General features: G+C 48.4%; 1 protein-coding gene across 5 annotated transcripts; it reads left to right on the plus strand.

The window, feature by feature from the left end:
- Positions 1 to 4,599: 4,599 nt before the first annotated feature.
- Positions 4,600 to 11,736, plus strand: ZBTB18 (zinc finger and BTB domain containing 18). 5 transcript variants are annotated; one of them, XM_062210716.1, is made up of 3 exons: positions 5,488 to 6,057; positions 7,315 to 7,398; positions 9,773 to 11,736. In XM_062210716.1, exons 2-3 carry the CDS (start codon positions 7,386 to 7,388, stop codon positions 11,353 to 11,355), a joined length of 1,596 nt encoding a protein of 531 aa, XP_062066700.1. In that variant the 5' UTR covers positions 5,488 to 6,057; positions 7,315 to 7,385; the 3' UTR covers positions 11,356 to 11,736. The 5 variants fall into 5 exon arrangements, with proteins under 5 accessions (XP_062066702.1, XP_062066701.1, XP_062066700.1 ...); XM_062210718.1 differs by lacking the exons at positions 5,488 to 6,057; positions 7,315 to 7,398 and adding an exon at positions 4,600 to 4,691; XM_062210717.1 differs by lacking the exons at positions 5,488 to 6,057; positions 7,315 to 7,398 and adding an exon at positions 4,800 to 4,885.
- Positions 11,737 to 12,944: the final 1,208 nt, after the last annotated feature.

The raw sequence follows: 12,944 nt of genomic DNA on the forward strand, positions 1-12,944 counted from the left end.
TGCTGGTTTAAAGTCCAAGCAGGTGTTGCATTCAAGAGTGGAGCAAGCACAGAAGGAAGGGAAAATTCTCTCCCTGTTTTGGAATGCACGCAGATAGGCAAGGTGTCTATCATTTGGTCAGAAGCACAGCACCTAACACAGTAGGTGCGCAGGGTCAGTACCCACTGGGAGTCACTCTTGTTCTCTTCATCTTTTCTAAGTTCATGTCCACCCTGAATTTCTACAAAACCCAATTTAAGCACTTGACATAATTAAGAATATTAACATTTAAGGAGTTAGAAGCTTTATTCTTTCATTTGCAACAAAACAAACCACTTGCATTTACTATATGTAACTTTAGAACAACCATTACCCCCTAAAGACATTACTGAGAATAAAGGAGCATGAAAGTCACAGGTTCATATTCAATCTTTCTTTAACGGAGGCTACTCATCTGAAAAAGTAACAGGTTTAGATTAAGTTAAAAAACACCACAGATAAAAGGAAAGTACCTTTTAATGGTCCAAATTAATGCAACCTCCAACACAACAGACAAATTCCAACATCTGGTTCGGGGAGGTGTTTGTGACTTGCAGGGATGGAAGACTTATCTATATAAATTTGATTTGTTAGGATGACATTTCAGTGATTTTTAACTGATTGAACTCTCAGAAACGGATGGCAGGAAGGCATCCTGTGCAGCAAGGGAGACAGTCAGCCTGGGGTTGAAAAGGTGCCTGAGATGGCGCATACAGTGGATGATGAATATATTCGAACTTTTATGAAAAGCATTTTTGTATGCATGTTTTTACTTCCATATGCTGTAAGGTATAATGCATTTTATGGTGGGGGCAGCGGCAGAGAGAAGCTAAGAGAAAAACAGGTGTGGCTTGCATGGCTGCTGAAATACCTCTTTGCTTTCTTCCTAGATTCTCTGACTTGGCTGTCTTAGTCCACTCTGTGTGTAAAAGCATTCATTTACAGTAAGCAACTGAAAACTGGATACACAGGAAAAACAGTCTGGGATGACTGTGTCATTTGCCTCTCTCTGCCCTGAACCCTCAACAAGTTTGGGTGACTGGTGTAGGCTCCTTGTGTTTTCAGTGTAGGGTTATAGCCCAATGCCCCGTGCGAAGCTGCTTCAGGAACCTAGCCTCTGGAGTGTGTGATAACCTGATTTCTGCCTTCCAGAGCTGAGAATCAGGCTGAATTTTGTGCAGCTTAGGACTTATCAGAGTTTAGGACTTCAATTAATACATTCAAGTTTCACCAAAATTATAACTCAAGGAATGGCTTCTTGGTAAGTTATGCGCTCTGTTGAAGTATATATAGTTTTAAAAATCATGCAGCAGGAAATTTGCTCCCTGTTTATTTCATTATTGTGTGCGTTCCAGTTTGTTCATTTACTTTTTTTATCATTGTCTCAGCTGTGTTTCTGTGTCTCCTCCTCTTTTTAGGCCACTTCAACCTGTTCATTTCTAAAAGCCACAAGAGAAAGAAAGATAGGAAAATCTAAATAAGTTAATGGAATTTTCTGTATGACATTGGAAGTGAGTAGGCTTAATAGAAGCTTGAAGAAACTTTTGATTTTAGTGTGTTTTTCTCTCTAGATTAAAAATGAAGTGATCTCTACTCACAATTTATAGTTATTGTATTATGAATATCAGACCTTGGAATATGTGATCTATTATCATTTGCCTCTCTAAATTGTTATGAAAAAAGTTCCAATTATACAGGAAGTAAGCAAGTTTATCAGCAAAGCCAATATTCAAAAATTAATTTCACAGATAACTTTTTCAACATGGTCTATTGCATCAAGTTTAATAAACACACTGGTGCTTTTCACAGATTTGGCCTGTGATTCACATTTTAAAAGTCAGACATTTTACAGGGTTGCTCATCAAATATAATTTTAGTTAGTCTGTCAACATCTTATACTATTAAATTGTTATTGGGTCAACATGCGTGTAAGTAAAACACGGAACTTGTTCCCTGGCAAGAAACTTAAACATGAGTGGTTAGATTGACTTGTATAGTTTTTAATCTCAGGAGTCCCAGAAAAGTAGGGATTACTATTAACTCGAAGTGTACAGGACCAGGAGTCCTCCACAGAGAAAGCAGTGTTATATTTTTCAATAGATCAGTATCTGTACCTATTTCACTATTTTTTTTTTCAATGTAAGAGGGGGAAAAAAAAGGTTATTGGCTCTCAAAAAAGAACTAAACCTCCTGTCAAGTAGCCTTCTATCATGGGAGTCTGCTTAGGGCAACTGCAGAGGTACACAGCCCCTCCTCTGAGGCACCTACTTGAGGCAGGTGTTTAGACTCTTTTTTACCTTCCTTGGTTCCAACAGGTGCTGAATGAAAATAGGGACAGCAGCCTTATTCTATTTACAACTTGTAGGTTGATGGCTTTCCAGAGAGGACTCAAAGTATCACTTGTACAGTAAGTTTACGAGACAGTCTAAAATAGAGTATCAAACACAGAAATTTCAAAGTAAAAAATAGGGCAGGGAAAATGCAATCACACCAAGGACCAGGGATATGACAGGTAAAGCCATCAAGGGACAGGCTTGCTTCCTAAAATACCCATTTCACGTCTATTTCCTGGTCAAATGGATCCTAGTACAAGAGAGCAGTAACTTTTGACATATAGTGTCCTCCCAGCCCTGCACATCTCGGGCTGTTACTCTACTTTCAGGTTCAGTCCATAAAACCTTTTGTCAGAGCTGTGGCTTTGCCCTCCATACCATATGGCTGGATGCCTACGCTTTTTATGGATAGTATGAATTTTCTTATGTTCTCACGAATGTGTTGTTTGATATCCTAACACTATCTTTTAAGTTTATTCATCCAGAGATGCTTAGCTTTTAATAGGTGGGAAACAGCCTCGAGTGTGCCATCTCTTCTTTTTCTATTTTCCTAAATTTGTTGGTGAAACATGCCCTCCGTTTGACATCTTGGGTGTGTGTGTGTGTGTTTCATTCATCAAGAACATTTATCAATTCCTCTCACCTGAAACAGGTCTGCCTAAAAGTGGGCCTTCTATTAAAAGGCTTGACAAACCTAGAGTTGAGGAAAGGTAGGGGTGCAACACCAGATTTCACGGAATGAAAAGCTCTAGCTACCACGGGGTGGCCCTGACCTCAGGGATCCAGCACCAGGGCATAGGTTGAGCCAAGAGTAGAGAGGCTCCCTGCTGTTTCTAACAGGATATTCCAACGGTATTTCAGTTCCAGGAAATTTTGAGTGTGTGTGTGTGTGTTTTAAACGTCATTAGCAGTTGCACATGGCTAATGTGCCCACACAACACTCTTAACTTTCCTTTGCTCATCTGACCTGGAACAAAGCGAAAGCACGTTTTGCCCGGTTGAAAGGTCCCCTGGCAAGTTGGTGAGCAACAGGCTTGCCAGTCCGGGTTCAGCTAGCCAAGAATAAACACGTTTCATTAGACAGGCACTCGCGGACTGCCTTCCTCACTTCCTCACAGCTTTCTAGAACCCTGTTTCCCCACCACCACCTGTTAGCCAACTTTTTTTTTTTTAACCTGTATTTCTTGCTTCAAGATTCCAATATCCCCAGGACAGAAAACTTTCTACCTTTCTTTGTGGCCACGATGAACAGAGTTTAATTGCAAACTACCGAGTGAAAGTTTATTCGGGAAAAAAAAATTACACAACAGTCTTGCCTCTTCCCTCAGTACTTTTAAAGTTGTGGCTTGCTGCGCAACCGACTGTGCACTCAGGCTGGGGCACCTACAACGATCGACCTCACAGGGAGACTATGCGATGTGGCCACTTGGGACTGCCTAAGTACACCTGGGCTCCGCGAGAATGGCAGGCGCTCCGGCCCGCCGGGAGCCGGCCCGCGACGGGAGGAGAACGCCGCCCAGAACACTGCCGCTCGGCGCTGCGGCGTCCTCTGCGCCCCGCTGGGCACCGGGACGCGCGGGACACCGCAGGGCCGACCCGCTCCCCTGCCACTCCTCAGAGTGCGTTTGCGGTCGGCACCTCGCACTCCGCAACCCCAGGGTGCGCGGGGCCTCGGAGCTTGGAAACAAGCCCCTCCCAGCGCAGCTGTCGCCACCGCCTGCGGGCTCCTTTCACTTTCTCACGGCCAAGTCACCCAGAGGGGCGCCGCTGCCACCGGCGCCGCCGCGCCCGCGGACTCCGCCCCGCGCCGCTCCGCTCCCGGCCCCCGCCCCACCAGGGCCCCGCCCACCCCAACAGTTGCTGCCTGCGATTGGCACACGCGGGCAGCAGCTCCGGCTCGCCCTTCTCATTGGCTAGCTCCTCATGTCAGTCCGACGACTACCTGCCACGCCCTCCGCCCTCCTGAGAAGCCGGCTTTCTATTGGAGCAGCCGGAGGACTGGGGGCGGGCGGGGAGCACCGGTCCAGCCGCTTTCGGTCAATCGCAGAAGCCCCACGCCCGGAGGGAGGGGGCTGGGGAGGAGAGGGGCGGGCCGAGGGGGGGGAACATCTGGCCGGCGCCGCCGCGTGCGTGCGTGGTGCGTCCTCCCGCCCCCTCCCCTCCCCCGCGCCGCCCCCCCTCCCCGCCCCCCCACCCCGGCCCGGCGGCTCCGCGCTCGCTCCCTCGCTCGCTCCCTCGCTGTGTCTGGCAGGCTGCGGCCGCCGCTGGGCTGCTGCCATGGGGAGCCGTTGAGAGTGGGGCCCTCTTCGCTCCGCCGCGCTCCTCCGGCTGCCAGCGGGGGTGGGTGGGAGGGAGGGAGGGGGCGGGGGGGAGCGGGCGACGGAGCCGGGGCTGGGGGGTGGGGGGGGCCGGGAGGGAGGGGGGCACGAGGAGGAGGAAGCCCACCAAGTCCGGCGGCGGCGGCGGCGGCGGCCGGGAGGAGGCGGCGGACGCGGCGGCGGCGGCGGGGACGCGGTGACTTAGGGCCGCTCCGTGTGAGTCCCGGCCCCTGACCCGGCGCCCCCTCCGCGCCCCGGCCCCCCTGGCGGGCGGGGGGCGCCAGCTGTGCGGCCCTCGCCGGCTGGGCAGGGCAGTGCGGGCGGAGGGCGGGCCGGGCCGGGGGCGCCCCCCGCCAGCGGAGTTAGTTTGTGTGGTTGGAGCTGTTGGGGCGGCGGGGGGCGGCGCAGCTGCGGGAGGCGCGGGCGCGGGGACGGGGCCGCCGCAGCTGCGGGGTCGGGCGGGGTGCGGACTCGTAGGCTCCGTGCCGCGCCACCCACCCCCCCTCACCAGCACCACCCCCCCACCCAGCCCGGGCCGGTGCAGCTGCGGCGCGGGGCGGGCTCCCGGCCGGTGCAGCTGCGGTGGCGCCTCTCGGGTGCGGAGGGCGGCGGGCTGGGGGAGGGGGCTTGGGAGCCGCCGCAGCTGCAGTGGCGCCCGGGACGGCCGCGGCTCCGGGGACCGGTGCAGCTGCAGTGGCGCCCGGGGGGAGGGGGCGGCGGGGAAGGCCCCCCCCCGCCCCACTCCCCGCGCGCCCCAGGCTGGTGCAGTTGCCTGGAGGCCCCGGGGGCTCGCGCGCCGCGGCGTCGGGGCAGCGCTGGCAACCACCGCCTCCCCCGGCTGCTTCTTACGACTTTTCTTTTGTTGTTGCCGTGACCCGGGTCTGTTTTCTCGGCTGTTGTTTAAGGTGTTTTCCTGCTGCACCGGCTCTACGCCCTCCACCTCCTCCTTCCCTGTGGTTTTTAACCTTCCTCTTTCCCCGAGCGTCTTAATGCACGGCGGACTACGTCGAGATTTGCATTTCTCCCCAGCCCCCTCCACCCCCAAACTCGTCACCCCTGCCCCCTCTCCTAAGACAAACTCTTTCCCCCCACCACCCACCGCCCCAGCCTCACAGAACGTCTGTGGGTCCGCCGCGAGAAGGGAAGGCGTTGATTTGTGGAGTGGGAGCCGCTGGCCCAGGGCGGTGCTCGGGGCTCGTTAAAGTGTCACTCGCCCCCCTACCCCGCTGGGAAAGTGGGGTGATTAACGCCCGATGTATCGGAGCGGGGCCCAGGGTGTTTGTCGGAGCAGAGGCCGCGTGGCTGCGGAGGGAAGCTGTCTCCGAGGAGTGTGTCGTGAACTAGGCGTTCGTCATTATGTCATTCCCCGCCAAGTTGGAGAAAGTTAGGTGTGTGACTTTGGGCGAGCGAGACAGGACGGAGGAGTCGGGTTTTTGTTACTCTTTAACTCGTGGGGAGCGCCGAGCGGGTGTCCCCGGGGCTGGGCCGCCTGCGCCTCGGGCCCCAGCTCCTGTGCTGCTCCTCACCCTCCCACGAGGCCGTGGAGATGGCGTAGCACCTTGCAGGGCACCGGTCAGCCCGGCCCGGGTTACAGTACAGTTTCATCAGCCGTTTGCCAAGACCCACTGCAGCCAAAAAGTTCCCAAACTTACTAGACCTGACTCTCCACGCCCCCCCCCCCCCACCGCACCCCCAAGATTTTCTTGTGATCATGAACATTACAGAGTGACCCAGAAAGAGAGAGAGATTGTTATGGGCCGTAGATCAAGGGGGAAGCCAAGGTTCTGCCTTTTCGGAGCAGAAAGATCAGATAGGCAGGTGCAGCATTCATTTTCAGTGATCGGTGGCCAGTGCTCTCCGTGTGTTCACGCGTCTCCCTGAACTGCAGTACTTTCCAGGACTGCGGAAAGTGCAGTTTCAGCTTGTTGATAGTGAGCCTTGAAATTTGCATCGACCGTGGCGGGGTGAGAAACTGCACTGAGCAGGTCGTTGTTAGATAAGTAGTTCAAGTAAGAGCAGATTCAGGAGGTGAGCCGGGCCCGGAGTGATGGCCGTGAGTGGCTCTTGCCAGCATTTCTGAGCTGTGCAGACCATGGCCCCAGCAGGAAAAAAAGAAAGTGCCGTGATAATGTTGGGGTGGGACGGGAGATGTCAAAAATGCCCCCAAACTGCCTGTGAAACCAGACGTTGCAGTTGGATAAAAGTGTGTCTGGGTTTCCTGAATAGCACCGTGGCTTGAGTGTGCCGGCAGTGTGTGAGCCAGTCCACCAACTTACGACAGAAGTGTTGCTATTCCATAAATACAGGAGAACTCCATATGCTGAGTTTTTCAATTTCTTCTGTTAGAAAGTTTGGGGGGAAAAAAGGAAGACTTTGAAGTATTTTGTTTATACTAACAGAAGAGAAAAGTTCTCCTAAGAAAAAGCTGGTGGCAGGAGTGTAGAGGAGTAGCATATGGCATTAAAAGGAGCACAGCTGGAGGTAGCATTTCCATCTGAACATGATGTCAGAGCAGCTGACAGCCTGCCATCCCTCAGCCTTTTATTCTAACACACAGACAGGGAGTTAGTGTGTGCGGATCTGTGGTGGAGAAGGTATCTCATTCCTCTCTAACATCATCTCCACTTTGCATCTGTCTCTCTTAGTCTGCTTTTTTTCCACCGATGTAACAGACCTGGAGCCAGCAAGACTCAGAGGAAAGAACTTAATCAGGTTTATGTGTCCTAAAGGTAGGAGTAGCAAGAGATTAGATTGAACATATTTCTGTTTTGGTGTTTTGTTTATTTGATTTTAAAAAATCACATTACTTTTCTAACCCAGTTTAGGAATAATATATGAAACTGAGTATTAAATGAACATCTTACTGGAGCTGAAAGTCTTGGGCTTGTTTGTTTTAATTTTTTTTTCCCTTTTACTTGAGTAAATAACTTTGATACACAAATGTTTGAAGTTTTGAAATGTTAAGAAAGGCTTTGAAATACTGCTTTTGGAGATCACTTTGGATTTAAATGCCTTTTTTTTTTTTTTGTCGTTGTTCACTGCTATTGAGATTCCTTTTGCTTTTTGAGGGTGGGGGGAGGAGGGAGAGATATAGGAAACTGGAATCCAGCATTGAAACTTACAGGAGCAGATTATTCTAGTTAAGAGCTGGATTGTTGTGTGATTAATTCCACTGTGAAACTTTATTCTGCCAACGTTCTGCAGCAGTACTGAAACATACAGCTGTAGTGCTTTTGAAACCGAGGGTTTTTTAAGAAGGGGGAAAAAAAAACTTTTGTCCCCAGGAGAATAGTTTGACTGGTTTCCTCATTTCTCTTTCAAATATATATTTAAGAGATCTTTTATTTCAGCATAACAATAATTATTTGCAGGAGTTTTTGTGTTAGCGACTAATTTAGAACTTGTAGATTTGAGCTGCCTGAATTGGCCAGACAGCTGTAATCGCACTCCTCTATTCTTAATCTCTTTATCTGGGCAGCAGCTGCCATATGGCCACAGTCAGCTGGATCAGATGTTTATAAGCTTCCTTCTTCGTCCCTCTCTGTCCTCTCAGCCTCCTAATTTGATCACGGCTACCTTGTGAGCTGCCCTCCAATCTTTATTTTTAGCCCTCTCAAGGATTAGGATTGATGTTAGCTGTGGGGCACTTAGAGTGATTGTATTGTAAATCTTGGTGTGTTCTAGCAGTGACATCTTGCAGAGCATATTTGGGGTTAGGATGAAAGTTCTTGAATCCATCTTGGGCAAAGTATGGAAGCAGGGAAGTAATTTGTGAATATTAACCTAAAGTGTACCCATTCCCAAAATGCACTTGCCGAGTCGGATGGTGCTGCTGCTGGTTGCAGGAAAGGGGAAGTCAGGTTTTCTTTATTTTTGAGGAGTTTCCCCGTTGAGGTTGAGCTGTGACCCTTGGGCCGGCCGTCTCCGCCTTTCCTCTCCCTCCTCCTCCCCTCACCAGGAAACAAGGGCAAGGATGCATATTTGAAAGAATAGAAGCTGATGAGAAAACAAAATATATCAAGTTATGTTGAAACAAAGTATTTTCTGTTGTGGAGGTAAGGCAGAGCCAGGGGAAAAAAATAGAAAATAGTTTCTCTTTTTCTAGAAAGGCTTTTTTCTGTTTTGTTTTGTTTTTTTTTTAAGGTAAACCTGTAAAGTTTTTGAGTTTCATTTAAGCGTGGCATGCCTTTATTTTTTAAAAGTTTGAATTCATTGTAATACGGGACTCATTCTACCTTGCCACAGATCAAAGTTTAGATGAGAGAATTTTCAGAGTTAAATAAAGCCCCTCTGGCTGCTCATAGTCCAGAAGTAAGGGATTCTGCAAAGAAATAGAAGCATTTTTCTTCTCAGTTCATTTTTTGAAATCTTGGGATTTGTTCATAGTAAAGATGATGTTTTCCATCTGTTGGTGTAGTTCCTTCTGATCTCGTACATGTGTGCTGTACCTGCAACTCTTAAGGCATGAACATCTGTTTTTATACACAGGGCTTTTGTTGTTGTAACACTCTGACTTTAAAAGTAAGTTGTTTGCTAATTTCTGGACTAATTATGCGATTTCATTTTTTTCTTGATTCAGCTCAATGTGTGTGCGTGTAAACTGTGCTTTCTAAGTACAGTCAAGTATCAAAAGTAATAAAATAACAAAGGATGGTTGAACAGAGCTTTTTTTTTTTTTTTAAAAATCTTTCAGAATCTTTGTTCATTGTGTGTTCCCCTTTGAAATTAAAGTGGTTGTATGGGACGAACTTTGGTGAGTGGAGTTACATTCCTTCTGAAAGGAGTCTACATTTCTCAGTGCGAGGCCGTAGTTAAATGAAGGTTTCTAGAGCTTGACTAAAAGTCCAGGCAGGTGGAGAAGGAGACGTGTCAGAGGCTGTTTGGCCTGAGTAGGGAAGTTCGCAAAGTGCGAGCACATTTCTCTTCTCGCATTTAGGTCTGGGGAGCGTGATCTGGTAGTCCTCGGGTCACGAGCCTGATTAAAATTCAGGGACATGGACCTCGGCAGCCAAAGCAGAATTATGTGTGTTTTTTTATATGGGGACGAGAGCGCTGAAAAGTTATTCCTGACCCAGCTCTAATGAGAAATTCCTCTCTTCCCAGGTTATGAAGACAGTATGGAGTTTCCAGACCACAGCAGACATTTGCTGCAGTGTCTGAGCGAGCAGAGGCACCAGGGCTTTCTTTGTGACTGCACTGTTCTGGTGGGAGATGCCCAGTTCCGAGCGCACCGAGCTGTGCTGGCTTCATGCAGCATGTATTTCCACCTCTTTTACAAGGACCAGCTGGACAAAAGGGACATTGTTCATCTGAACAGCGACATTGTCACAGCCCCCGCGTTCGCTCTCCTGCTTGAATTCATGTATGAAGGGAAACTCCAGTTCAAAGACTTGCCCATTGAAGACGTGCTGGCAGCTGCCAGTTACCTCCACATGTATGACATCGTCAAAGTCTGCAAAAAGAAGCTGAAAGAGAAAGCCACCACGGAGGCAGACAGCACCAAAAAGGAAGAAGATGCTTCAAGTTGTTCGGACAAAGTTGAGAGTCTCTCCGATGGCAGCAGCCACTTGGCAGGCGATTTGCCCAGTGATGAAGACGACGGAGAAGATGAAAAATTGAACATCCTGCCCAGCAAAAGGGACTTGGCGGCCGAGCCTGGGAACATGTGGATGCGATTGCCCTCAGACTCAGCAGGCATCCCCCAGGCTGGCGGAGAGGCAGAGCCACACGCCACAGCAGCTGGAAAAACAGTAGCCAGCCCCTGCAGCTCAACAGAGTCTTTGTCCCAGAGGTCTGTCACCTCCGTGAGGGATTCGGCAGATGTTGACTGTGTGCTGGACCTGTCTGTCAAGTCCAGCCTTTCAGGAGTTGAAAATCTGAACAGCTCTTATTTCTCTTCACAGGACGTGCTGAGAAGCAACCTGGTGCAGGTGAAGGTGGAGAAAGAGGCTTCCTGTGATGAGAGTGATGTTGGCACTAATGACTATGACATGGAACATAGCACTGTGAAGGAGAGTGTGAGCACTAATAACAGGGTACAGTATGAGCCGGCCCATCTGGCTCCTCTGAGGGAAGACTCGGTCCTGCGGGAGCTGGACCGGGAGGACAAAGCCAGCGACGACGAAATGATGACCCCGGAGAGCGAGCGAGTCCAGGTGGAAGGGGGCATGGAGAGCAGTCTGCTCCCCTACGTCTCCAACATCCTGAGCCCCGCGGGCCAGATCTTCATGTGCCCTCTGTGCAACAAAGTCTTCCCCAGCCCCCACATCCTGCAGATCCACCTGAGCACCCACTTCCGCGAGCAGGACGGCATCCGCAGCAAGCCCGCCACCGATGTCAACGTGCCCACGTGCTCGCTGTGTGGGAAGACTTTCTCCTGCATGTACACGCTCAAGCGCCACGAGAGGACTCACTCGGGGGAGAAGCCCTACACGTGCACCCAGTGCGGCAAGAGCTTCCAGTACTCGCACAACCTGAGCCGCCACGCCGTGGTGCACACCCGCGAGAAGCCGCACGCCTGCAAGTGGTGCGAGCGCAGGTTCACGCAGTCGGGAGACCTGTACAGACACATTCGCAAGTTCCACTGTGAGTTGGTGAACTCCTTGTCCGTCAAAAGCGAAGCACTGAGCTTGCCTACTGTCAGAGACTGGACCTTAGAAGATAGCTCTCAAGAACTTTGGAAATAATTTTATAGATATATAAATAATATATATATATACATATATATACATATATATAAATAGATCTCTATATAGTTGTGGTACGGTCTAAAAGCAGTCTTGTTTCCTGGAACTAAAAAGTTGGGATATTAACTTGTTTTTGCACTTTAGAATAGCATGAGAATCTCACTAATTTAGCATTCTGATAAAAGAAACTTTAGAGGAAGTCCGAGAATAGGGAGGTGTTTTTGTTTTGAGGGGGTAGGGAAATAAGCCAGTGAGAACCTTCTAAACAAATCGTCCTATCACAAAATGCTCTCATATGGCTTCATTTTGTCAACACTGCATTGTCTTTTGAGCTCTTCCCCGCCCCCCCCCACACACAGCAGATTTTTTTTTTTTTTTTTTAAAGTAGAAATTCCCTCCAGTTTTATTAGCCTCTTTATATGTCTCGAATTGCATGAATCTTTTCTGGCTGTTGGAAACCTGAATGCTTTTAGACCCAAATGGAAAATTTCTGAAATGCTGGATTATCTATTTTTAAACAAGCAGTTGACTTTCAACTTTTCTGTGGCAACTTCTGGTTTTCTGACAGTTCCCAATGAGAGCAATTCTGAAAGTACACTGGGATCACTGGGACACTGTCTTTGTGAAGGTTTGCTTGGATGACAAGGATATTGCAGCTTCAGCAGTGTTGAACTGTGTGTTTAAAAATGTGAATTACTGTTCTTGTATACTGTAATTGATTACGTGGGCTGGGGGGGGGTCACAGAACTTGACAGGTTGTGTTGATGCTCTTAGTTGAGGCTTGAAAAGTAAATATTAACGCTACAGAAATGCATGAGTTTCAATGTATTTTTTTGTCTTTGTTTGCATTGTATAACTTTAATGAGTGAGTTTAAAATTATTTAATTTCCTTAGAAAAATAGCACCATTTGGAAAAAAACTGGTGTTATGAAGAACGTAAATGCACTGTTTTTATTTTTATTTTATATAATTTAAATTGACTTTCCCACTGTCTTTAAGTTGAAACTGTTAAGCTGAATAAAAACTTAAGCTGCAAATTGATAACTTTGCTATATAACAAGGAAAATATAAATGTTTACAAACGGCTTAAAGATTTGCATGTGCAGTGTGCATTTATAACAAACTTCTAATTGCACAAAACCCATGCCAGCTCAAAGTTTAGGTGTACACATTTACCCGGTTGAGCATTTTTAGAATAACTACTGCACAAATTGACAATAGGTCATTCTCTTTTTTTTTCTTTTTCTCCCCTTCTTCCTTACCCTCCCTCCCTTCCTCTCCCTCACCCCCCCCTTAAAAAAAAAAAAAAAAAAACTCATGAAAAGATTCTATGGACTGAAAAAAAGCCCCAGGCTGAAAGGACTGGGCTGCCTTGATTGACATGGGGAAGGGGGTTAGTAGACTATGTGTATCGCGGCAGCAGAGGCTGCGGCCCAGCGTGTGGTTGTAATGACCAGCACACAGGGCAGAAGCATTTTGCACAGTGTTTGTTTTCCTGTCTTGCACTTACAAATAAGGTCTATGGGAGTAGCATGGAAAACGTTTGCTGTTTTTCCCTTTTTTTTTTTTTAATTGCTTTTGTTTAAAAT

The sequence above is a fragment of the Lepus europaeus genome, chromosome 14 (assembly GCF_033115175.1).
Source record: "Lepus europaeus isolate LE1 chromosome 14, mLepTim1.pri, whole genome shotgun sequence".
NCBI lineage: Eukaryota > Metazoa > Chordata > Mammalia > Lagomorpha > Leporidae > Lepus > Lepus europaeus.

Excerpts from the sequence above, each read along its gene's own strand:
- ZBTB18 (XM_062210715.1), top strand. The coding sequence starts at position 8,694 with ATGTTGAAACAAAGTATTTTCTGTTGTGGAG. Across the intron at positions 8,725-9,772 it reads AAGTATTTTCTGTTGTGGAG|GTTATGAAGACAGTATGGAG; the intron begins GTAAGGCAGAGC and ends CTCTCTTCCCAG.